The sequence below is a fragment of the Haliotis cracherodii genome, unplaced genomic scaffold (assembly GCF_022045235.1).
Source record: "Haliotis cracherodii isolate W230 unplaced genomic scaffold, xgHalCrac1.p SCAF_4, whole genome shotgun sequence".
NCBI classification, from domain to species: Eukaryota; Metazoa; Mollusca; class Gastropoda; order Lepetellida; family Haliotidae; genus Haliotis; species Haliotis cracherodii.
The window spans coordinates 39,027,387-39,054,113 of NW_027266297.1; the positions used below are offsets into that span (position 1 = coordinate 39,027,387).

At 38.6% G+C, this 26,727-nt stretch overlaps 1 protein-coding gene across 5 annotated transcripts in view; it reads right to left on the minus strand.

Moving 5' to 3' along the window:
* LOC139478492 (multiple PDZ domain protein-like) overlaps positions 1-26,727 on the minus strand; it is a 320,861-nt gene that overhangs the window by 89,664 nt on the left and 204,470 nt on the right. For all 5 annotated transcript variants that reach the window (XR_011654309.1, XM_071260981.1, XM_071260979.1 and 2 more), the window contains 4 exons: positions 26,422-26,661; positions 24,105-24,764; positions 15,494-15,640; positions 4,969-5,061 (listed from right to left, as the gene is read on the minus strand). Coding sequence is in view for 4 of the 5 variants with exons in the window: in XM_071260981.1 (XP_071117082.1) it covers positions 4,969-5,061; positions 15,494-15,640; positions 24,105-24,764; positions 26,422-26,661 (1,140 nt within the window). In the remaining variant the exon portion in view is untranslated. The remainder of the gene's footprint in view (positions 1-4,968; positions 5,062-15,493; positions 15,641-24,104; positions 24,765-26,421; positions 26,662-26,727) is intronic.

The window sequence follows — 26,727 nt, forward strand, 5'->3', positions numbered from 1 at the left end:
TAGTCAAATGTTATATTTAGGATATCGCTTTCTAAGTAAAGAACAGATTCTAGTACTTCTTTGGGTTGAGTCCCATCCAGGATTTCGAACCCACATTGCCATTAAGATAACGTGAGGGGATATAATGAATGAAAAAAAAAGTGAGTGTTTGAGTGGGCTGCAATTCAGTAATATCAATGTAGATCAGTATTTCAATGATGGATAAAATGTGATACAGATCTTAGACATTTACCACTTTGGTAATCAGGGCAAATCTCAGAATAAACCTATCATCTAAGGTTCCTGTCACATAGAAGGGAGGCAACTCTGCACAGTGAATTGTTTTGCCTCAGCTGACAGGATGGTGACATAAATGAAATACTTTTCAATATCTAATGAAATACTCAAGCCCTATCAACAGAAACGATTTCATCCCTCAGCACAGACAGTTATAATAGAATAATCTTTCCCTGCCTTCCCGTCCTGATTTGAGTTGGGATTAATACCTGTTACAGTTATCAAGACATGTTACTTTAATCTGGGAGAAAGCATGAAGTGATGCAGGTCTCAGATGTTTCACATTTTGGTGAAACCCACGAGCATAGGTTTCTGGTGTGCCCAAGGAACACAACTATGTACCTTGAATTGCGGCACCTTAAATTAAACAACAGGGCCACCTGCCACCCCTCCCCTCCCCCACCCCCACCCCCTTAAAATAATCCTACAGTACAGACCAGGGAGGGTTGGGCAGTCTGGTGGTTATAACCTTGGCCTGTCATGGTTTTTTTCATATTGCAAAACCAGTATCACAAACCATACTCACTCTACACTCAAAATTCAGCAATGATGACATACAGCGATGCATATCAACAAGTGTCCATTCAATGGTCCCCCATACTTTCCATTCAAACACACTGATAAATCAACATTAATTTTCACAAACAACAAGTTACAATTAAACCAACATAATAATTTAACTTTTGAAACTTCAAAATGTGTTCACAATGACCAGCATAAAGAACAGAGAGCTCTCACCTGCAGTAGCCTGACCTCAACACTGAACTGAAACTTTCTTGCTCCCTCTCGGTCTCATCTACAGATTTGATAAGGAAGGCCTAAACACTGCCTATTAATACATCAGGCTTGACATCTCATCAAAACAGGGTTCGGACTCCTGCCATATTACGACCAACTCTTTCAAACATTCATCGGGCAGGCCAATACATGCAGATCGTGTGTAACAAATCGGGGTATTGATTCAAGACTGAAATACTCTATCTGACCCAGTGGAGAAAGTTGATCACGATTGTGCTCAATGTGTTGCCCAGTTGATGTTTGGACAAGTCTTGCTCAAGAATGTAAGACTGATAAGATTTATATCGATTTTTTTTCCTTCAAAAAGCTAGCCATATACTTTTTTTACACAACTCAGCACTTAGGAATACATACTTGGCAGATATATATCAGTTGTATGATTCGAGAGACTAAAAATATTTTTGAACACAGGATATCCATTAAGAATAAAATCCTAAAAAAATAATATTTTTTCACATAGAGCTTTCTTATGTTTTATTTAAATGACCCAAACGGTTGTATGAACTCATCCGATGGTCAGACACCATAAACCTCACAATTCAATATCCTTAAAGATGCCAAAATCAAATTTCTATGATTTCATAGAATTTAAATTTTTTTAGTGGTGGCTGAAAAGTTTTAACGTCTTGCATGTATTGACTACAATACTGTCCATGCTTACAGGCTGCAGTTGAACCAAATACAAAACCAGGCAGCATATTTCTGCAGGCATCAAAGTCACTAGATATTCTCTGTTGATGAAAATGGACAAAATGGGCAACCGAGCTGTCATCAAATATCTCCATCTGAAAGGGCTGACTCCAACAGCCATACATGCAGACATGGTGTCAACTTTAGGGATGAAGCTCCTTCCTTTGCCACTGTCACACAGCATCATTGGCAAAAGTGGGAAGAAAGCCTGAAGTGATGCAGGTCTCAGTGAGTGAGTGAGTGAGTTGTGTTTAATGCCGCTTTTAACAGTATTCCAGTTATATCACAGCTTGTCAGCTTAATGTGAGAGGAAAGCCCGAAGTGATGCAGGTCTCAGACATTTACATCTTTGGTGAAACCCACGAGCACGGGTATGGTGCTGACAAACCTAGAAACATAATCAGGGCAAACCGGGAATCGAATCTACTGATGATGATGATGATGATGATGATGATGATGATGATGATATTTCTCATTTGAATGCTTTAAAATAAATATTATACTTAAACCGAGCTAAATTTATCAAACCAAATGAATATGTCGTACACTGCTTCTGCTCACAAATTAATAAAAGAATAATTAATCATCACCTTGTTAATAATCACATAAATTATTTATTTTTTGCCTTGATTTACTGCATGTTTTGTACATAATTAACTTCAACTGACAATCCTCCACAAAACAATTCCAGCTTTAACTGATCTCAAACGACAAGATTGCATGACACTACACATTCAGACTGAAACCGCTATGATTCACAATTAGGCTGTCTAGTGACAGCCCTGAATTACAAATGAAGACGAGAGATTTGATAAAGTCCTTGTGTGACCAGGGAGCTAAAGCCATGAAACGTGAAGCCAGATTTGTCCTGATACTGCTGGTTACCTGTGAAACCCTACTTGAAGCATAAAAAAACCATTCACTCTGACATAAATGCTGTTAGTTCCGATAAACTTTTTATCTCCTTGTCATAGGTGCAAAGGTCAGCAAACTTATTTCAATATGTTTTTTATACTCCAATGTAAAAGCCATTATTTGTGCAGATGATGTCGACGGAGATTAACGTTACTGAGCAAAAATCAATAACAATGATAAATCACTGGAGCAAACTGGTCAAAGTTTATTTTGATTTGTTTTTAATGGTGCGTAAATGCCATGACTGCCCAAACAGAGATGTATATGTCTCATTGGATGAAATTCCTCGAAACACGGAACGCTCTGATGCTTATGAAAATGATGTTATAGATTCAAGGATGGGAACACCGTCATGTTTTCGCAATCATCATTGAAGACTGGTGATGAGAAACAAGCTGTAACTTTCTGGCTGGTTTAGCATGAGTTTTAAAGTGGATGATGAAAGCTTTCTGATGTAACAGGGAAACACAAAATATAAATTACAACTAGTTTCCCTCAAAAGGCCAACTGGCTTTACATATACTACTCAAAAGAAGTCAAAGAACACCTGATTCTTTCATATGACTATAGTTTATCTGTCATGCCATGAAACGTTAACTATAGTCACATGAAAAGAATGGGTGTTCTTTAATTTCTTTTGAGCAGTATATCAAATAAGGCGGAATGGAACCTGAAGTCTGGACTTAAACACACTTGCAGCTGTGCCAGCTTAATGTCCCTCAATGAAGCAAGGATAACTGGGCCCCGTTCCACAAAGTGATCGTAGCGCTACAACTGTTATAAGTCTATGTTTAGGTGAGTGAGTGAGTGAGTGAGTGAGGTGGGTTTAACGCCGCTTTTAACAGTATTCCAGTCATATCACGGCGTGTCAGCTTAATGTGGGAGGAAAGCCCGAAGTGATGCAGGTCTCAGACGTTTACCACTTCGGTGAAACCCACGAGCACGGGTATGGTGCTGACAAACCTAGAAACATAATCGGGGCGAACCGGGATTCGAACCCACAATCATAGGTTTCTGGCGTGCCTAAGGGACGCAACTCTGCACAGCGAATCGCGGCACCTTAGACGACTGGGCCACCCGTGCCCCCTATGTTTAGGTATGGAAGTTACAATCACCTTAGCGCTAAGACTGTCGTACATAATCTATGTTATAAGGTATGGAAGTTATGATCACCGTTGCACTATGAGTGTTGTAAGTCTATGTTAAGGTATGGGGGTTACGATCACATTAGCGCTACGACTGTCGTAAATCTATTTTATAAGGTATGGAAGTTATGATCACCTAAGCATTATGAGCGTCGTAAGTCTATGTTAAGGTATGGGAGTTACGATCACATTAGCACAACAGTCGCTTTGTGGAATGAGGCCCTGGGCCCTGTTCCACCAAGCGATCTTAGCATTACGATTGTTGTAAGTCATCAATGAAGAATGGGAGTTACGATCGGCTTAGCGCTAAGATCGCCTTGTGGTTTGGGCCCTGGGCAAGATAAAAGTTAGCTTATAAAAATATTCCAGTTACATCATATCCATGGATTTCATTGATAACAAGTGAAGAGTGAATTCATCAATGACAATGTTGAAATATACTACTCAACTTTTGATAAGGATATACTTTTTATTTTCTGATTTGCTCCACTTATGTCATTATTCATAACATGTAGACGTAGCATGAAGTATCTCAGTACCCTTATCAAAAGTTGAGTAGCATACATTTGAGTGAGTAGGCTGCTTTCAGCAACCTTCCATCCATTGACACCAATAAGGGCTCACCGAGCTTATCCATGTTGGGAAGTGAATCTTCACTGTACTAAGTAGGGCTGGGACGTGTCCAAATTTACTTCCCGGGTACCCACCACCCTATTACCCGGCCCTACCCAGGTACCCGCTGTAGAAATTAAGAGATAGGTACAATAAAACCTGAAGTTTTATTTTTATTCCAACATTTCAAAGTCAGAAGGAATGGGTGAAGTGTAACCATGAACTTATCGTGTAGCCATAGAGTTTAAGATAATTTTTAGATAAAACAATATATCACGTGACTAACCACGGGTCTGGGTAGTCCGGTGGGTACCCTGATCCTTCTCAGTACCTACCCGACCCGAGTACCCGAGTTACCCATTCCAGCACTTGTACCAAGTGAATGATTTTTGCACCTACTACGTCAAAATTCAGAACATCCAGGGTGACAGACAGCAGAAACTGTCCTGACAGGCAATAAACATGAAATGAGATAAGGGAAAGAAGTTATTGTTACAGGTCACACCGACCTAAGACATCCTGTTCAACTTACCCTGGATTCGAGTTCATAGGCTGGCGTCTCTGTGAGGGGTGGAGCTGCCGTGGGGGGCGAGGTGATGGGGAGAGGGGGAGGGGGCCCATCGTCCTGCAAAGCATAGAGGTCACACATGAACACAACATTACGCACATGAACACAACACTACACACATGAACACAACATTACATACACGGTTTAACTGCTTATAAAAACTAGGGGATATTACAGTGGATCATCCGTTCAATGGGAGGCTAAAATTTAATACTTCAAAATTCAATTAGATTTTAATAGTTCTTAAAGAGTGCAAAATATCGTTCACGATAGAGACTATGATTAAACAAACATGTGAACATATTTTTGAAATTTCAATGTTTATTAACATTACAAATAACCTAATAATGCAATAATGGACATTATGTTGTCAAGTTTTATGATTATTTGTGCGAGATATTTTTGTTTTTTCTTTCAGTCTCTCATACAAGGAACAACACCCTAAACAGACACTTGATGAAGGAACTTTGATATAATCAAGTATTGATGTATGGGTTAAACCATGGCCAACACCGAAACGTCGCACTAATTCTAATAAAAAAGTTGTTCATCCATAGAACTCGTCTTACTTCATCACTCCAACTTCTAAATGCCACTGAAAGAAGTTATGGCCAACATTCATAGCACCTCAAATGCTTCAAAAACATTGTTTTGTTAAAGGTATTTTGAAAGATATTCAGGAACTCTATGCGTGACTGTGAAATGCATGTTCCGGGGCAAGTATATCATCCATTTTGGACTAACTCTAGCACATTTATCAATAACCTAAATTATACTTGCACATGTTCATTGGCCTGATATGAGCAAATATAGCCATGATCAAGATAATAGTATCTTCATTTCAATCGAAAAGTTACCAAATCACACATACGTACAATGCATAGAGTTACATAAAACATACTGTTATTAAATTACTTGGGGACATTGATTTAAATCATGAAAATATCTGTTGACGCCCAGCTGATGGAACAAATGATTTGCAAATCCTGCAATTGACCTAAATCTGCACGACAATTTACGAACCGGATGTCAATTTCATTCTACAATTTTGATTGGACTTTACATATACTTGTTAGTCCTGCCAAAACATAACTCTGAAATTCCAGCCTAGTTTGGCAAAGGTGGAAACGAGACATTTATAGTCAGTTAACTCCCTTGACTCTGGAAGATGTGTATCAGCCTGATGTGGGAGGAAATCCTATTGTAGTGCAGGTGAAACCCACAAACATGATATTGTTTGTTTGTTTGTTTGTTGTTTAATGCCGCACTTGGCAATATTTTAGCTATATGATGGCAGTCTGTAAATAATCGAGTTTCGACCAGACAATCCAGTGGCTGACATCATGAGCATCGATCCTCACAATTGGGATACGATGACAAGCATCAACCAAGTCAGCGAGACTGACCACCCGATCCCGTTTGTCGCCTCTTATGACAAGCATAGTTGCCTTTTATGGCAAGCAAGGATTGATGAAGACCTAGCTATTCTACCCTGGATCTTCAAATGGGTATGGTGCTGTGATTTAAGCCCATGGTCTTAGGATTCTGGCACACCCAAGGGATGCATCTCTACACAGAAAACCGTGGCGCCTAGAATGACTCGGCCACCTGTTCCCCCAATTAAGCTGAAACTAATCCAGAACACAACACTTCTGTGAAGTTGTTGATGTCAGAGAGTCCCTCCTTCAAATAGGTTGCCCAACACCACTGCGTATCACATGCCAGATCTGTCACACCATATGGTGCAATTCACTATATACATCTCACTGCAACACCTGATCTCCTACACTCTCTCGTCCTACCCTTGTATGATCACGCATACCATCTTCTATAACTGGGCATTGAAACACGAACCATTGAAAACTGAACCACAAACATGTCATTGTAAGCATGCATGTGTTTTATTGTACCAGAAGGACATTTCACAAAGCCAACTTAGCTCTATGGTGGTAAGGTGAAATGGGGTTTAACGTCACATTCAAGCTCATTGCACTTTTAAAGCGACGTGCATTCACATGTGTGTGGCTGCTTGCACTAGTCCAGATTGATAACAATTTATAATGCTAGCCCACTGTGATACCATGCCGTAGATTAACATGAATATCCCACTCAGACACAGTATACTGACTTCAAGCCAACCAATCCTTGTTTTAGCCCTTTAACTGCTGAGTACCAGGCAGAGTAACAACAAGTACCATCTTTCAACTTCTTATGGTATGACGCGGCAAACCCAGCAGCAACCCGTTCTCTACTAACACAGGGTTGCCTGTGCTACCGGCAGGGCAGGAACACCTGTTTTGTGAACACCTGGTGTCATCACCGATTTTCAAAGATCCACTTACATTATTTTCACTGGTATTGGGTTGCTATTCGGGAACAACTAATTGTGTGTAATTGACAGTGAAGAGGACATCTGTTGAAAATCTGAAAATTTAGTTAGTGTGACTGAAGCCAAAATACAGATGTAATAGAGGTAGAGGATTCGCAAGAATTATATTTTTTTCACTGCTTTTTTGCCATTTACGCCTAATGAAATCTGTTTGAGCAGATAATCAAGTTATTCGCTGGAGTTGATTTTTTATATTTACGCTGACTTCGCATGTCTCCAGCTCTACCACCTCCGGACAGAGTGAGTGAGTGAGTGAGTATGGTTTTACGCTGCTTTTAGCAATATTCCAGCAATATCACGCGGGGGTCACCAGAAATGGGCTTCACACATTGTACCCATGTCGGGAATCGAACCCGGGTCTTCGGCGTGACGAGCGAACGCTTTAACCACTAGGCTACCCGACCGCCCCTCCGGACAGAGCTCGGTGACATTCCTGCTACACATCAACACTTATGTAATGATAGTTTTCTTGTGATATGGCCTGACAATTGTATAGAGTCTGTATACAAGGTTCCAGGATAAACCAAATCAATCTGGCAAACAAGAGAAGACTTGCCAGAAAATCGTTTCAGACTATCAGTATACCAGCCGACACAAGTAATCATTATCAGCACACAATACAAGGAGTCTCCCGAGGAGCCCAGTTTATACATCAGAGCAAATTACATCATGTTTCTTTCCAGACATCTGCCATCATCACTTCACCATGCACAGACACCTAATGGGAACACACCAGCAGCTTTTCAGTATAGACATCAGGCAGGAAATATATGTTCTATCTGCAGTAAACGTGCTCACAACAAACTCTACATGACCATTGAAATCTGTTCGTAATATCTGTAGTTCATTACATGAAAAACTTATTCACCATATTCAGTTCCCTGCTATTTGAACACACGTACAGATCTGTCACTGTGCTGGATGTCACAGACAGATTTGGTACTCAAATATATTTAAATTTCCACTCTCAGGTGGAAAATCAGTTTGCTGTAGCCATTAATTTGTTATACAGAAATTGTTAATTTTAGAAGATATTGTTCAGTAAAATTTATATCAATTTCAGCTCATGCTAGATTTTATTCATATTTTAGGTCCCTTTCTGGTCAATAAATAAGTTTGCTGAAGGCATCAATTTGTTTTATTACCTACAAACATATCGGGGTTCATAAAAATCATATGCGCCCTTTGGCCATATCACATCAAGAGACACCAGTGTATTGTTTCTGTCATCTGGACGGCATTGTGACGTCATTTGAATCTTATTGTGACGTGAGGTCAGAATGACGTTACAGTAGAAAGGATGTCATAGCTGAAGATTGTTGACGGCATTCGACAAAATGTGGTTCCGCTGCTGTTGTGAATAGCTGTCCTTATAGGTAAACACTAAAATTTGTCTCTGTATGTAGACATCTTCTTCGGCAATAAATAGAACATTATATTTGTGTTCATATCATACTATGTTTACCACACTTATACCTAAATTCCGGTATTTAGACACTCATGTCGTAAACAAAGTATGACATGAACACAAATATAATATCCGCTATATATAAAATTTGTTCATTTATATGTATGATATAGTGAAGCTGTTTGTCTTTTGAAATAGTTCACTGTCACCAATAGTGCCCAATAGTGACCAGAAGTGACCAAAAGTGCCCAATAGTGCCCAATAGTGCCCAATAGTGACCCAAAGTGACCCAAAGTGACCAGAAGTCCACCAGTCCCATACTGATTACAACCTTGTTCAACTGTACTTTATTCTGTCACGTTCACAAATAGTGACTTTTGTTATCAGACATAATCAAACAACTTTCATCCTACCAACATTATCATATTTCATCCAACCTTCAATGATGCCTATTATTTTAACCCAATTTCATCAAATAATCATTTGATGCATACAGTATTACCAAATATTGATCAAAACTATTATAATCTGGTCATCATTATGAGAAACTTTGCCAAAATCTATCATAAAACAAATTACAATGTCATTCAATCTATGAAAATCGCCCTACACCTCCCCATGTCATATCTGCGATATGAACAGGGATGTACTCACAATTCCAAACTGCCAGTGCCCTTGGCAGACAAAGTAGGACACAATCATTATTTTGTTCAAAATGGGATGTTTTAATAGGTTCTTATTTACTTACACTCAAAGGTCTTATAACAATGTATATTAACATTACATTTGACAAAATAATGTTAAACAAAACATCAAAGCCTCTTATTCTTTATTGGTCTACCTATCAGTGAAATACAAGCTACGTCGAAAAGGCCATGGCATTATTTAAACTATACTGGATATGTTAAACATGAAACGGAAACTTCTTAATTTGTGAATTTTTACTGACATTTGCTTCAGACCAAGAGATAAATATCTGCCTCTGAGAAGGTCTAGATAAATCACATTATCCTACACAACAAACTTCAACACGCACCACCAGCAGTCTCTAATTAAAAATGACCAGTTAAGCTGTGCTACTGCACAGACATCCAGCAAGACATGCATGAACAACTAAAATCAATCTAAGTTTCCCAACAGAAGTGTTTTTGAACAAGGTTTTTAAAAACTCAATTTTGAAAATATAAATGTTTTTGTTACCAATATGGACACAAGGCAACCTTTTGCAAACTGAAAACATGTTCCTGAAATAGAGTGAGTGAGTTGGGTTTTAAAGCCACTTTGAACAGTATTTGAGTTATATTACAGCGTGTCAGCTTAATGTGGGAGGAAAACCCAAAGTGATCCAGGTGTCAGATGTTTACAACTTTGATTAAACCCATGAATACAGGTATGGTGCTGACAGACCTAGAAATATAATCGTGGCAAAACTGGATTTGAACCCACAACCATGTTTCTGGTGTGCTCAAGGGACGTAACTCTGTACAGTGAATTGTGACGCCTGAGACGACTGGGCCACGCGTGCCCCTCCTGAACAAGAGAAACCACTTAAATAGGAATGTAACTAAATCTGATTGAGGAGGCCTTGTCAGATGTTGTTGTTGAAAGAGATGACAATCTTACAACAGGTTACTGCTTGAGGCACAATACATGGAAGAGTCATGATTTAAGAATGTTCTGTGAAATGTTTTATAATTGAGACCTGTTGTCACTTTTGTTTCCCAACTTGGATTGTTACATTGATGAATTTGTACACACTGCGTTGAAAAGACCCTACAATTAAGAATAACACCATGTGACAGACATGCTCTCTAATGAATCAGGGATGTTATCGTGTAATCTGTATTACTCATATGACAGTGTTCAGTGTTGTAGGGCTAAACACCTGAAGTACTTGAAGTCACAGGGTCATGAAATGCTTTACCACCGACTTTAGCTTGGCTTAATGCTGCTTAGACCATCCATTTGATATTCTAGCAGGAGCCTGGGACTTTTTAAAAAGAAATTATTTGTTCCAGGAACATCATAATTTGTCTTCAGGTTTTACAGAAACAACAACATTTATTTTCTGGGCATCCTGGACGTCATGGTGGTGAGGTGAAATGGGGTCTAAGATAATTGCACTAATATAGCGATGTACATGCATGTGTGTGTGTCTGTCTGTCTGTCTGTTTGTCTCTGTGTGTGTGTGTGTGTGTGTGCGTGTGTGTGCGTGTGTGTGCGCTTGTACTAGTCCGGATTGATGCTGATTTATAGTGCTAGCTCACTGAGATACCATGCTGCAGTTTAACATGAATACCCCACTCAGATACAGTATACTGACTCCGAGCCGACAAGTCTTTGTTTTAGCCCCTTAATGCCGAGCGCCAGACAGGGTAACAAGAAGTACCATCTTTTAACGTCTTTTGGTATGACGCGGTCGGGGATCGAACCCTAGACCTTCCGCTCTCTGTGCGGATGCTCTACCACAAGATCACAGAGGCGGTCCCTGGATGTCATGAAACAATATCTGACTCTTCCTTTCACAGAATAAATTGTCTGTTTAGAAGCAGTGACTGTCTCTAACAAAACTCCCAGCCACCCCTGACCCACCCAAGGATATTCAGTGGTGGGACCCTATACCATAAATCACACCTCATTAAGCAAACTTATTTATTGACCAGAAGGGACCTAAAATATGAATAATTTCTAACATAAGCTGAAATTGATATGAATTTTACTGGTTTGGTTTGGTTTGTTGTTTAGCGCCGCACTAGGCAATATTCCAGCTATATGACGGCGGTCTGTAAATAATCGAGTCTGGACCAGACAATCCAGTGATTGATGTCATGAGCATCAATCCAAGCAATTGGGATCAATGACATGCCTTAACCAAGTCAGCGAGCCTGACCACCAGATCCTGTTAGTCGACTCTTACGACCTGCAGAGTCGCCTTTTATGCAAGCATGTGTTGCTGAAGACCTATTCTACCCGGGATCTTCAGGGGTCTACTGGTTATGTAAAGTCCTGTTGAAGCTAACATAAGGACAAATCAACATGAGCTGATTCTTATCTTACTGTATTTTGTCACAATTTCATGATATTATTCATACTGAGACCAGATAAATCCAAAGGCATAAAAAAATAATTGCCCTAAAAATGTGACTTGTAGATGTCCCATAAACTCAAGGATGTTGCAAAATTGTCTATTGAAGCTTCTGGGAAAGGTTGTCATCAAATCACAGAACACTTACTGAAAACATTTTGCCACAAAACATGAACTCTGTTCTATCTTTGAAATTTGTTTAAATCTTTAAACATTGTTCATCAACAATGAATGAGTAAGCCAGGTTTAACACCACTTTCAACAGTATTCCAGCCATATTACGGATAGTCAGCTTAACGTGGGAGGAAAGCCTGACATGATGCAATTCTCAGACGTTTACCACTTTGGTGAAACCCATGAGCTAAAGTATGGTGCTGACAAACCTAGAAACATAATCAGGGCGAACTGGAATTCAAACCCACAACCATAGGTTTCTGGCATGCCCAAGGGACACAACTCTGCACTGCAAATTGCGGCGCCACCCCTCATCAAGCATGGAGAGAATTAACAGAATAAATTTGCAAATAAACCAAAGACGACAAACTAGAATTCCTAACAAACATTAAGTTATCAAATTAACGTTGTCTCTAGTACAAGCATCTATGTCAGATCACAAAAGTACAAATCTCCTGCGACCCTGTTTGACATGTCATTATGTGTGGTGGTGAACTATGTACTGCAGCCACATATTCAGGCAAAATGAGACATGTCGCATAATTAGAATGCTGTGTCATTAGCAAAACAATATTGATAACGAACAGCTGGTTATCCGACCCAGTACTGGAAGCTTGGGCATTATGTTGAACACTTCATGTTATTGAAATCAATAACCTACTCATTCATGAATACTCATGAAAATATATTAAACATCCAGCATTTGCCACAATTTACTAAATCTAAATGTTTTAGTGTGATTTAAGAAATATATTATGAAGGTACAATGATAATTCATTTTAAAAGAGCTAAAAGAATACTAAATCAATTTTAAAAAGTCTAACACATTTTGTTTTCCTACTGATTTTCATTTTCTACACAACATTAATCCTTTAAGAAAAGGATAATATCAAAATTCAGAGTGTTTACATCAAAGGTTAAATATATTCAATATTCAACAATAACCTGTGCCTCGTAAACAGCCATAATGACGGATAGTTCAACCACACAAAATAATATACAGTATTGTAGCAATAAAACAACTCCACCAACAACTGTGACCTTCACCTTGAGCTACCCAGCTCACAACGTTCCCCAGCTCACAACTTTACCTACCTCATACCATTTGAACCAGTAATGTCCAATCATACTCACAACAATCATGTTAAACTACAGAAAGGTTTTGCCAATTTGTTAACTTGACTTAATCAACCTGGTAATCCCAACCTGCAAATGTGGGTCATTTTACACATAAAACAGAAGGTGACACTATTAAAGTCATGCCTGACTCGTTCTCGCCACCACAGGTGTATACAGCACTGGAAATTTCAACTGTAATTCAAATTTACCAAAGATCCGTGACTGGACTCGTATGTTGAACGTCTTCCCAAGGACAAAGACCGTGACTTCCGACAGCATAATGCATGCATTGTTACTCCAACACTGGGCTAAAGACTAGATGAACATCAACACTAATTGCCTTCAAACCCTTTAGCAGGCTCCCTTGAAGCAATAAATTTTATCACGGGCTCCCAACATCCTTCCTACATTCCCTGGAATATGTGAGCCTCGGAAAATCAGCTTAGTACTTTGTCACCAGCTGAACTCATCAATATATTGAAGTGGACAGCCTATGTACATACAGTAATTACTGGTGTACCAACATTGTACGTATCACATGGGCGTAGGACTTGAAATGTAGGGTATTATGGCCTACTTATGACCGACACGCTTCATTCTTTGAATAGAACATAGTATATGATTTATCCTGCACAGACTTGCAAAGGACTACTGTCCTGTTCCACCATTTCAATGGTATATGTGGGGATTATGATTTGACTACAACATGTTGGACAAACAAAACCCCACATCAACCATGTGGATTTGGTGTAAATTGCTGTGTTTCCAATATCTCTACATATATTACAGATATAGAAACTGATCTCCTTCCCAAATGTATATGGTGAATATCTAAACTCCTATCGTATATGACCGTAGATAAATTGAATTTTGATGACCTGAAAAAATATTCTATACATGTAAGGGATACACTTTTATGAAAGTATGCTACGACTACAGCCATTATTGTTATAAATGATCAATAAAATGTATATTACACACCAATGTTGTCATTATTAAATATTTTTATGCATGCTACTATTTCCAGCAACATATAACGTCAGTTTCTAAGCCTGGTATACTCATGAACAAACAGTTCAAGGTATGAAAGCACAAGGTGTTTCCTTTGTGTTCCTGTAAACTTAACTAGGCAAGATGTCCAGTCTTACTTCAGTATTACATCAATAATTACTTATACACAATTATTTATACACAAAAACTGAAAAATAAAATGGAATTTTGAATAATAGAAACGCAGAAATCTGAATAGGTGTCTATCAAGAAAACTGAAAAAGTCAATATGAAAATAAAGGTTTAAAAAAAATATCATAGAAATGAAAACATTAGAGGGAGAAAAATGCAAAAAGGAAGTAAATTCATAAATATTCTGAAGAAAATTTAACGAACAACAGAAAAGTAAAATGCCAATGCCAGACTGAATATGAATAGAGTCATATACATCATTGCACCAGTCAATGCTATGAGGTTCAGTGAGTGAGTCAACATAAAAGGACATAGGACAGAGACCATATCCCTGTAGTACTCCACAAGCAGGTTAGTTCCAATGTCAGGCATGCATCTACACTTGCTCAAGACATAACCTGTCAGAATCTGACAGCTTTCACAACCGAGATACTTTCAGTTGCACCTCATTATAGCCCTAGATTTAACACGAAGCCATTTTGCCTGCATGGTTTTATGACTGAGTGGTATTGTAAATCTATGCATATGGCAATAACAAAATTACTTTATGTAGGTCTGTGTTTAAATATACATACTGATACTTAAGATTGACTACATGTATAATGATAAAAATGTTATTATAGGATCATAAAAGAATTAAATAGTGCATCAAAAATATAGATTAAAAAATAAATAAATTAAATACATTGGAAATGGGTAAAACTGTTTCTCTCCTTTCATGCACAATGAAAATGAAGCGCTGATTACAAAATATTTTATCAGAATAATTTTGGTTTTATTCTTCTTAATTTTCAATTTAAAAATGTACAGTGATGCAAGTGATTTCAAGCAAAACTGAGAACAGTTGGTATTGGTTATATGACAAATTAAATATGAAAACTTGTTAAACAAGTTTCATAATTATTTTATCAGAACTAAAACACCAAACCATAACAATAGAATATATCTGTAGAAAAAAAAGTAAATTGCTTTTTCACAGTGCATCAACATACATACATTCCTTCAGTCACCCAAAAGATTCAACAGATATTTGCTATTTGTTTCAAGCATGCACCCAACCACAGGTAAATGTGCAAGCTATCAGATATTGACAGAACAAGACCCATGAAGGCAACTGTTCCCAAACCGTTACCTTCTTTGTCGCCCTTGGACGTGGACTAGGGCGTTGTAGGCGCGGTTTAGGAGGGATAGGGGGTGGGCCCCGGCGAGGTACGCCATCAATGTCGGCTTCTCCGCTCACGTTTAACGACTGATTGTGAGGCGAGCTCTCGGGAGATAGCTAGTTCATATACAGCAAACAAAACACCACATCAACAACAGCAACATTCATCTTGGAACACCAGACTGCATGATGGATCAGAAATAAAGTGAGGATGATTCCTTTATCAATTAGATAACATTACATAAATCAGTTTCAAAATGACTTTGGTTTTTGAAATTCTGAAATGATTCCTAAATTAATAGTTCATTATTAGAAGTTAAAACATTGTTTTACAGAAAATGACAATAGATTAAAACCCTTTCAAAACTGATCTTCTCTGAATGAAATAAAAGGAATTTAGATTTGATGTAATATTTGCCCAAACAAATCACAAAGAATTAATTATTTTCACACAGAAAGTGAATAACAGATTTCTAAATAATGAAAAGTTCTTACACATATCGCTATCTCTGATATCCGTTTACATGTCATGTGATTTTAATAAATCAACAGAATTACTTCTGATCCAGCACATTAGTCAATAAAACTTAAAATAACTCAGGCTCATACACATACTATAATGTTAAAATGCAAAATGAAACTTCTACTTTGACACAACAATGAAATTTAAAAAATAATATAAAATATAAGTATAGGTAAACAAACAGGTAATTTTAAAAACACATAAAATCTCTAATATAATGTACAACGATCAAGTAACCGTGAAGATGTGCTTGCAAAACAACTCATGCTATGTACATCAGCCCACCACAGCACCTCTCATGATGTGAAGTCAAATAAAAAGTCAAATAAGAAATTGAAAAAAAATGGAAAAAGGTTTTAATTACATACGATTCACATTTCCATTTATGCAATTCAAATTTAAAAATTATTTCATGAGAATACGTGAATTAAGTTTTATATGAAAATCTTTAAGTGAAGGATACTGAAGAATGGAAGCCCTGATAGCTGTTGTATGTGCACTGAGTGAATGCATGCAATGTGAATGAAATATTTATCAATCAGCAACATATAGACAGGTTAATATGATGATATACCACACACTACAGAGGTTATATACAGGTATATACACCAAACAATACCACACTCTATGATGATGGTAACAATGCGATTTCTATGGAGATTAATATAACATATGTTACAGGGAAATACTACATAAATGTCATACTACTATCATGGAAACTATATTAATGATTTTGGAAAGCGTCTGAAAGGTTATCTTTGTATCACAAACATTTTTTTATCAGTCTTATTCATACAAAGACGTGTTTAATAATAACTGATAAAGTAGGGAGAGACACATACGCTATGAGGTAGATTCAGAGTAATTCTTAGATGTATTTTAATACACTTGAATGAGTCCTCGTTAAAAGCCCCCTGTCAATAGTGTATTTTTAACCAAGCAGGATTATACATTTATATGGGTTAAAGTCCAAGGTTAACCACAATCATAAGCATTATTCTGAATCTAAGTGTCATATAGTAGGTTAAAAACATAGACTATACTCGACAGCAGGCTGTATTATAACCATGCTAAACATAGCGTCCACTTTCGAGTTTGACCATATTAACAATCTACAGCGAAGTGCATCTCAAGGTGATGAAGGTATTGTTTTTAAATATTTTAAGGAAGAGAATTTATGGATGTCATTTATTGTGAGGAACACGTTTCGGAGTATATACTTACTCCTTCATCAGGTGAATAACTGCATCATTTGTATGGTGTATCACACACATGCTGGTGTATCACTTTAAATGCCTTTCAAAGATCTTAAATTATCTTAAATTTTAGCAAGATTTTAACAGAAGTACCATATTTTCTTGTGCATACACACGATTGAATAATACACATCCCCACTGAAGTTGCAGGTTGGGGGAACAATTGTTTTGTAAATGTAAATTTTGCAACAAAAGATTACGAGACACATATTTTTATAGAGGACTACAAAGTTAATCCAAAGCTACACTGAAACTTGGTGATCTACAGAACTAGAGCTGTTTGAGATGTATGAACCATACCTACCAGTAGGTCTACTGCAGTGAATGTCAAGCTGCTAGAACTATATATTGAACTAAGTCCTATTCACTAAGAAAAGCATACAGACTGGGACTACAATGAAAGTTGTCCACAACAGTATTTATGTGAGACAGGATCACAATACAATAACAAACTCTTGATGGGCTTGCCCGTGATGTTTTTTGTTTGTTTGTTTAATGCCAAACTTTGCAATATTGCAGCTATATGACGGCAGCTGGTAAACTAATCATGTCTGGACCACACAGTCTCGTGATTGATATATGGGAACCGATTGGGCTATGATGACATGCAATCAACCAAGTAACACAACCTGACCACCGGATCCATTAAGTTGTCTCTTACCACTTGCATAGGTTGCTGGGGACCTACTTTAACCGTGAAATGGTACAACCAGCATAGGTTGCTTGGGACCTATTTTAACCTTGAATGCTATTTTAACCTTTAACCCCATGGTACAACCAGCACAGGTTGCTTGGGAGCTATTTTAACCTTGAATGCTATTTTAACCTTGAACCACATGGTATGACCAGCAGAGTTTGCTTGGGAGCTATTTTAACCTTGAATGCTATTTTAACGTTGAACCACATGGTATGACCAGCAGAGGTTGCTTGGGAGCTATTTTAACCTTGAATGCTATTTTAACCTTGAACCACATGGTATGACCAGCATAGAATGCTTGGGAGCTATTTTAACCTTGAATGCTATTTTAACCTTGAACCCCATGGTATGACCAGCAGAGGTTGCTTGGGAGCTGTTTTAACCTTGAATGCTATTTTAACCTTGAACCCCATGGTATGACCTGCATAGCTTGCTGGGGTCCAATTTTAACCTTGAACCCGATGGTACAACCTGCATAGATATTTTAACACTGTATCCACATGTGAGAAGAAGCTGGACCTGTTGTCTCTTGACACAGAATGGATATAAATAGGTTAGTTCCATTTAATGATTGTCAAGGTATTGCATTTTCAATTCTTTCAAGTATGCTTCTTTCTTTTATTTCAATCTTTTGTAAAGGAATTTAACATTAAATTTGCTTCATCGGACTGGTGGAGCCGATCAGACTTGTGGATACACAACTTAGTTCATATACATTGGTTCTAAATAGTATGACTTGAACATAACCATTTATTGAAGACCACAATAGCTATTCCTTAGTATATGTAACACATGTGTCCACAGATTATATTCCATTGAGAAAATCCTTGTAGATAATTACCTCTGTACCAGTGGGTGCCGATCGGTCTCAATAATAACCACACGTGCATGTGACATAACACAATAGATGTGCAACAAAAACAACAACAACAACAACAACACCTTTGTGCATCCCAACAGGTAACACGATGTTAGCAGGGTACATAACATGACAACCTAGCATACCTGCATAGAGGTCAGCAGGGAAAATAGGAAATTTAGCGAGTCAATCTTACACCATTTGACCCTGATGCAGATAACAACACCCATATGAGCATTGGCTACTCCAGCCTGTGCCAAATAATGTAGAGTTTACTTGTAATATTTTCAGTGGATTTTGGTCTTGTGTTATGGACTGATCAGCTGATCTTAACAGACCAGAAGACATGTAACTAGATTTGAGCTTTGGACTAGTGGCTAAACTGTTTGTTTTTTATTTTCACATCAGTTCATGTGCAGCCATATATCTGTTCCCCACTGTGACATTGAAGGAATGTTGTCACATGGATGTAAAATCCTACTCACCCACCTTGTAAGTTAATATACACATGTACTGTGCCTGAGCTGACAGAAAATGGTTTTCATAAGCTATTCTTCGTCTGGCACAAACTAGAAACACATCCAATAACGACCACACCCAGCAATCATGTCCTTGATAATCAGCTCAACGACTAGCTTGTTCCATCGTCTCAACAACAGATATATTATTGACTTCCAAGTAATCTGGATAGAGAAACGAAGACTTATTTTGCCTCAATGGCTACAAAACCTGGAGAAATAATAGAGAAGGAGACCATTCCAACACCAGACCAATAAATGTACAATTTCCCCCTAAACAACTTCAAAAAGTTATGTTTACCACATTTACACGCCAATACATCCAATACATTACAAAACAATGGAACACTTCTTCGCAAAGGAGGTGAAAAGACATTTATTGACTGTCGGCAAAATTTGTTCATCAATTGAAACATGTACATGCTATCAAGAGGTGAGGTTAAATGGGGTTTAACGTCGCGTCCAAGATTATGGCACTTATATAGCGATGTGCATGCACGTGTGTGTGTGGCTGCTTGTACTAGTCCGGACAGATGCTGATTTATAGTGCTAGCACACTGAGATACCATGCCGCAGTTTAACATGGATACCCCACTCAGACACAGTATACTGACTCCGAGCCGACCAGTCCTTGTTTCAGCCCCTCAATGCCAAGCGCCAGACAGGGTAACAACAAGTACCATCTTTTAACGTCTTTAGGTATGACGCGGCCGGGGATCGAACCCCAGACCTTCCGCTCTCCGGGCGGACGCTCTACCACTGGACCACGGAGGCGGTCACAAGCTATCAAGAACATGAAGCACACTGATAGATGTTTCTTGAGATGAATACATACCAAAACTACTCTATAGGTACTGCTGGTTAAATAGATCGGTCTACATCGGGTCAAAAAGGACCATCATTGATCATTACGAGAAGCCATGTGTTGAAGTCATCTCATAAATTGGTTCACAGTAAGGTTTCAAAGTGGGTCTTGTGTCAGCAGGCTGTAGTTTGATGATCAATTAATGCAAATAGCTCAGCAAAGTAACAGGCATTGATGTATAATTTCAGGGACGGTTCCCTCTAAACTGGGGTTAAAAGGTATACAGGACAGCTATTATGAGCCAGACCTCTGAAACCCAGACAACTTCCTAAGGACAGTAACAACTTCCTACCCATTTCCACCCTGCACGATTCCTCCCAAAGCAAAAACTTACCACTCAGGTAAGTTCCTCCAAAACAACACCCAGATAATTCCTTTCTCAGACAAAACAACTCCCAGATAGTTCCTTCCTCAGACAAAACAACACCCAGATAATTCTCTCCTCAGACAAAACACCCAGATAATTCTCTCCTCAGACAAAACAACACCTAGATAGTTCTCTCCTCAGACAAAACAACACCCAGATGATTCTCTCCTCGGACAAAACAACACCCAGATAATTCTCTCCTCAGACAAAACAACACCCAGATAATTCTCTCCTCCGACAAAACAACACCCACATACTTCTCTCCTCTGACAAAACAACACCCAAATAATTCTCTCCTCGGACAAAACAACAACCATATAATTCTCTCCTCCGACAAAACAACACCCAGATGATTCTCTCCTCAGACAAAACAACACCCAGATGATTCTCTCCTCTGACAAAACAACACCCACATAATTCTCTCCTCAGACAAAACAACACCCAGATAATTCTCTCCTCCGACAAAACAACACCCACATACTTCTCTCCTCTGACAAAATAACACCCAAATAATTCTCTCCTCCGACAAAACAACACCCAGATGATTCTCTCCTCAGACAAAACAACACCCAGATGATTCTCTCCTCCGACAAAACAACACCCACATAATTCTCTCCTCAGACAAAACAACACCCAGATAATTCTCTCCTCCGACAAAACAACACCCACATACTTCTCTCCTCTGACAAAATAACACCCAAATAATTCTCTCCTCGGACAAAACAACAACCACATAATTCTCTCCTCCGACAAAACAACACCCACATACTTCTCTCCTCAGACAAAACAACACCCAGATAATTCTCTCCTCCGACAAAACAACAACCACATAATTCTCTCCTCCGACAAAACAACACCCAGGGTCTCTCAGTTCTCTAAGCTATCATCCATCAATATGTAAAATAAGTTTTCTCATCTGCATATGGAATGTAAAACAAAACAATACCCTTTTTACAGTCTGTATTCACTGATTACTGAAACCTTCAGTCACATTCCAGAGCCTCCATGAGCTATAGCATGGAGTTGCATGACGGCCAGGATTGTGGTCTGTGTGGCCACATAATCCTCTTAGCATCGCCAGTAAGTAGTCAAATATCCCTCAGCCTCCAAATCAAGTTGCTGCACACACACAAAAAGTGTTTCTCCATACAGATACACAACATTCACAACTCTATCACTATCATTAATGTAGACAGTTCAGCTTAGCATATCATGACACATGGAAACAGAAAGTCATATCCGAACAACTGTACAACTCTAAGATAAATCTTCTATTTATTCTCTTCTTTTTTTGTTGTTTAATGCTGCACTCAGCCATATTCCAGCTATGTGGCAGCAGTCAGTAAATATATATAATAGTCTGGACAAGACAATCCAGTGATAAACATCATGAGCAACGATCCACGTTATTGGGATACAATGACATGCATCGAGTCAGCGAGTCAGGCCACTGATCCCGTTAGTCGCCTCTTACTACATCATGGGTTGCTGAAGACCAAATCTTACCAGGATCTTCATGGAGAGAGATAAATATGAATGAATATAGAACTTTAAAGAACATATTTCCAATTACTTTATATTTTTATCTTTTTTCCTCATAACTAAGTACTCATATCTCAAGACATTGTTTACTGTAACCACAGCCTCGAAACTAAAGGTTGGATTGAGCAGAAAAAGCAGTCATTATCTTCAGAATATATTCACATAATTACTTCCTAGTCCTGCAAGGTGACACCACATGATGCTGTAGTCCTAACATCATCGTAGCAGTACCATCCTCAACCATTTTATTTCTGTATCCAAATGAGGAATTATTATTATTTCAACAACGATGTGCCAAGCAGCAGATATAGTCAGACCAACTGTGCACAAATCAATCCCTCCTGTCATATTCCCCCATAACTGGCCCACCGAACATGATTCAGGGAAATCATTCTCAACCCAGTGCCGCCACAAACAGTCAGCTATTCTTGTATTTATCAGATAATCCAGTGTTCAGCAACCACTGAAGGGAGACAACTGTGCATGGACTATGTATAATGCGCAGCAGTAAAATCTCTGGAATTGTTTATCATTAAAGGTTTGCTTTGTTTGTTGTTTAACACCACGATCAGCAATATTCCAGCTATATGTCGGTGGTCTGTAAACAACTGAGAATGGACCAGACAATCCAGAGATTGACATCATGAGCATCGATCCGCGCATTTGGATATGATGACATGCATCAGCCAAGTCAGCAAGCCTGATCACCTGATCCAGTAAGTTGCCTCTTCAGGATCTATGCAACTGAGATTCAATGACATGCATCATCCAAGTCAGTAAGCCAGATCACCCGATCCTGTTTCAACTCTGATCTTTATGGGGTCGTATCATTAGGATTACATTCACGTGACAATGGATGTCATTTACAGCATCTATACCTTGAATCAAGCTTTATCTGTGCCTAATGCAATGAAGACATTCTTAACACTTAGTCTCAGACACTTTTAACATCTGAACAACATCAACATTTTGTTCTTCATTCTGAGAAAACACATCCTTCTCAATCTCTACACATTCAGTGATGAAAGGATGAGTAATGTTTCATCCAATCATCAGCAATGGTACATCAATGCAGCGAACAACTGGTCACCTTGTACCCATTTGGGATGACTCAAACCCAGGTTATCTGTATGGCCAGTGAGCACACTATCCAGTAGACTATTGTAACAATCATTTACTAGTTAATGGTATCCATGTCCATTCTCTGGGTTTCTCTCCAAAACGTGATATGAGCTTGGTTTAGTGAGCTTTGAACAACATTTCTGTTGTATCACTTTAACAAAGAGAAAAGCCAGAAGTCATGAAGGTCACACTTTGGTGAAACACAAAACCACAAGTACGATGCTGACAAAGGATTATTAGTAAGGCAAATCTGGAATTCAAATCTACATTCATCGGTTCCTGGCATGACTAAGGGGCACAACTCTGAGTAGCGTATTGCAGTGCCACTTCATATAAAGTTAGGTCTCACATAGCTGTCAAGACCTCAGGTCTGCAGGTCAACTAAGTGGACTTGTTTCGCTTCATGTTTAATTTTAAATTGGTCAATATATTAGTACTTGTGTCATTCTCTACAAGCTATGTTAATGATGTCAGTGAATAGCATGGCAGCATTAGACAGGTGCTGAAGACAAACATGCAACAGATGAGAGAAACATACAGGCTGACCCACTCATCAAATAGGACAGCAAGCCTTAAAATCTAACAACACATACCCCTTTAAAATACACAATCCTCTCAACATTCATAACCAATGATTTTCTATCAGATCCAGATTATAAGTATGCTGCCTGTTTGATGAGTGTGTTAGCTATCCAGATTAGTGAAACACTATATGCATATCGAGCATATGATCCATAACCCATGAACAGTGTAATACTGTGTCCCAAATGGCAATGAACTGTGGACAAATAAGTTTGTAAGTTTTGATAACGGGTTCTGACAATATATGTACCTGATCTGAATCCAATTCAAAATGCTTGTCCGGGCTCTCCGGTACTATATCAACAGCGATATCCATAGCACCATGTGATTCTGTCCTTGGCGGAACAGGAGGGGCATCCTCATCTTTAAACTGGAACAGTTCCGCATTGGCCACGCCCATATCGACACCAAGAGTAGCTTCTTCATATGAGGGCAATGGAGCCATGACCTCACGGGACAATGGCGCCATAGCTTCATGAGTTTTTACCGATCTCACAGACTCGAAATGTTCCTGTGTGATATCACTGGAAACCGGTTCCACGCTCTCGTACTCAAGTCTCTTCACATGGGACTCCACATGTTCATAGCTTACTCGAGTGTCAACACTACCTAAGGCTTGGTCATAGCATGGTGGGGAGTGCTCTTTGGGAGATGACTTAATCGGGGAGGCCTTTTTGGGAGAGGATTTTCGGGGTGTTTTGATTTCATCGTCACTCTCATAAAAACTGTCCTTTCGTTGCATCCCAAGCTTCATGCCTATTTCTCCAGAGGAAGAGGAAATGGATCTGTTTACTGTTGTTTCCTGGGGAAGCATTGTGATTGTTGTGGAATCAGCCAGCTGGTCGGTGAAATTTGTCCCCCGGGCAGTTTGAGGCAGATCAGAAAGGGCGGGTGCAGTTAGCAATGGAGGCTGCAGAGTCGGAAAATAACATTGTGACCAGATAATAACCATACACTTAGCCTCCAGAAGCTTGGTCTCACAACAGAGTATAACAGCCGTATTCACCATCAGGTTATACAGCCTGTTTAAGGTGATTGCCAAATTATCTGAAATTTACTTCCACAGTCATTTCCAAAACAAATAAAATTTCAGCTAATACTAAGGCATCAAGGCTCTGAAGCTCCCTTCAAGTTTAAAAATACTTCAAGTTTAAAAATACTTCAAGTTTAAAAATACTTCATATACTGACTTGACTTTTGAAAGTTTGAGTCTTGGAACAAATGGGAAGTACCAATACTGTACTGTTACTTGCTCACTTTCCTCCTCTGTTGTGAGGGCAGTGTACAGATCTGTACACCCAAGATTCTGGACAGCCAATAGAAACTGAGACAAAGACAAGCAACTGGGAACTCCTAGATCCTTTTGTCTTTCTGTCAATTTTCCAAACCAAACAAAACATAAGAAAGATAGAAATCGCAGAAATAAAATAAAGCAATTCTCAGAATTCATGCTCTGAGGCAACCAGTCTCAGCTTGCTATAGTACCCAAACAATGCATAGAGATTTGTAAACTTGAAAAAATAAATTTGCTAAAATACTATGCAATAACTTTATAAACATTTATTTTTACAAACCAGATATTCATAAATTTTCAGTCTGTTTGTGAAAAAGATTACCATACACTATGAAACGCCACATTAATTCTTGAGACATATATGTAATCATAATGTGATGAGAACGTACTGGAACACCATTCATTTGAGCAAGTTTACAAACTGATTAATATCAACATTTTCCACTAAATGCACAAGAAACCATTCAACATTACATAGATCAAGATACCACTGATAGCAGAAGGATATGGGAGGCAAAGATTCTACCAGATATTGCATGACTGGTGTGTACTGATGATAGGTTACGCTTCTTGTGATAAAGAGAAAGATATATGCTACTCAAAAGAAGTTAAAGTTTAACTTCTTTTGAGTAGCACTCGTGTATGTGATGATGAGAATGAACATTATCGAGAAATGTGAACTTCTGTGATGAAGGAAATATTGAAGGTGATGTGCAATGATTTTGAGGTGATGCAGGTGGCATGTTATCTTACACACCATTCATTAGACACCGGTCCTTGTAGAACATGTTTAAAATCCTTTAAGTTGTTTGAAACAGGAAATGGGCAAGGGAAGTAAGGGAGGTAACTCTGAAAGTCTTGCATTCTTGATATGATTGAAATAGGCATAGTACATTTCAGTATTATATTTGTCTTCAGTGTATTAATATTTTACTAATTTCACTTACATGTATGTATTTGTTTGTAATGGGTTTTTTTTAACAGAATAATAAGATACCTTTTCTGAATAGTGTATTGAAAAGAGAGTTTCAGGAAAGAGAATCCTTGAATCGACAGCCTCTGAATCCACAGAAGGCATGAATCAATTCAAAGTGACAGAGGCTTACCTGGATTATACCTTTCATAAACCTCAGGATTTAATTAACACATACTCATCTTCCAAGCAATTATAACTTAAATGTAACTTCCACATCACATGACAGGATTAATGAGTCACATGACAGGATTAATGGTCACATGACAGGTCAAATGCATGATCAAATGCCTATATTACCTGATTGTCCCCCCTGAAGTTGTCGGACAGGGGCAGTGGTTTGGCTACCCCTATTCGAACGACGCCTTTTCCTGCACCCTTCAGAGCCTGCACAGCCTCATCCAACGTCGCATGTTCCACGTTTATGTCATTGACAAAGATGAGGCGGTCGCCTGGCACCAGTCGGCCATCTAGTTGAGCAACACCTTTCGGCACCAAGCTTCGTATCACTATGACCGTTTCGTTAGGATTCACAGGGTCCTGAGGAGCATACAAACTCAAGTTTATTACACACACTTACACAAGAGAAAGAGCTGATACCAAGAG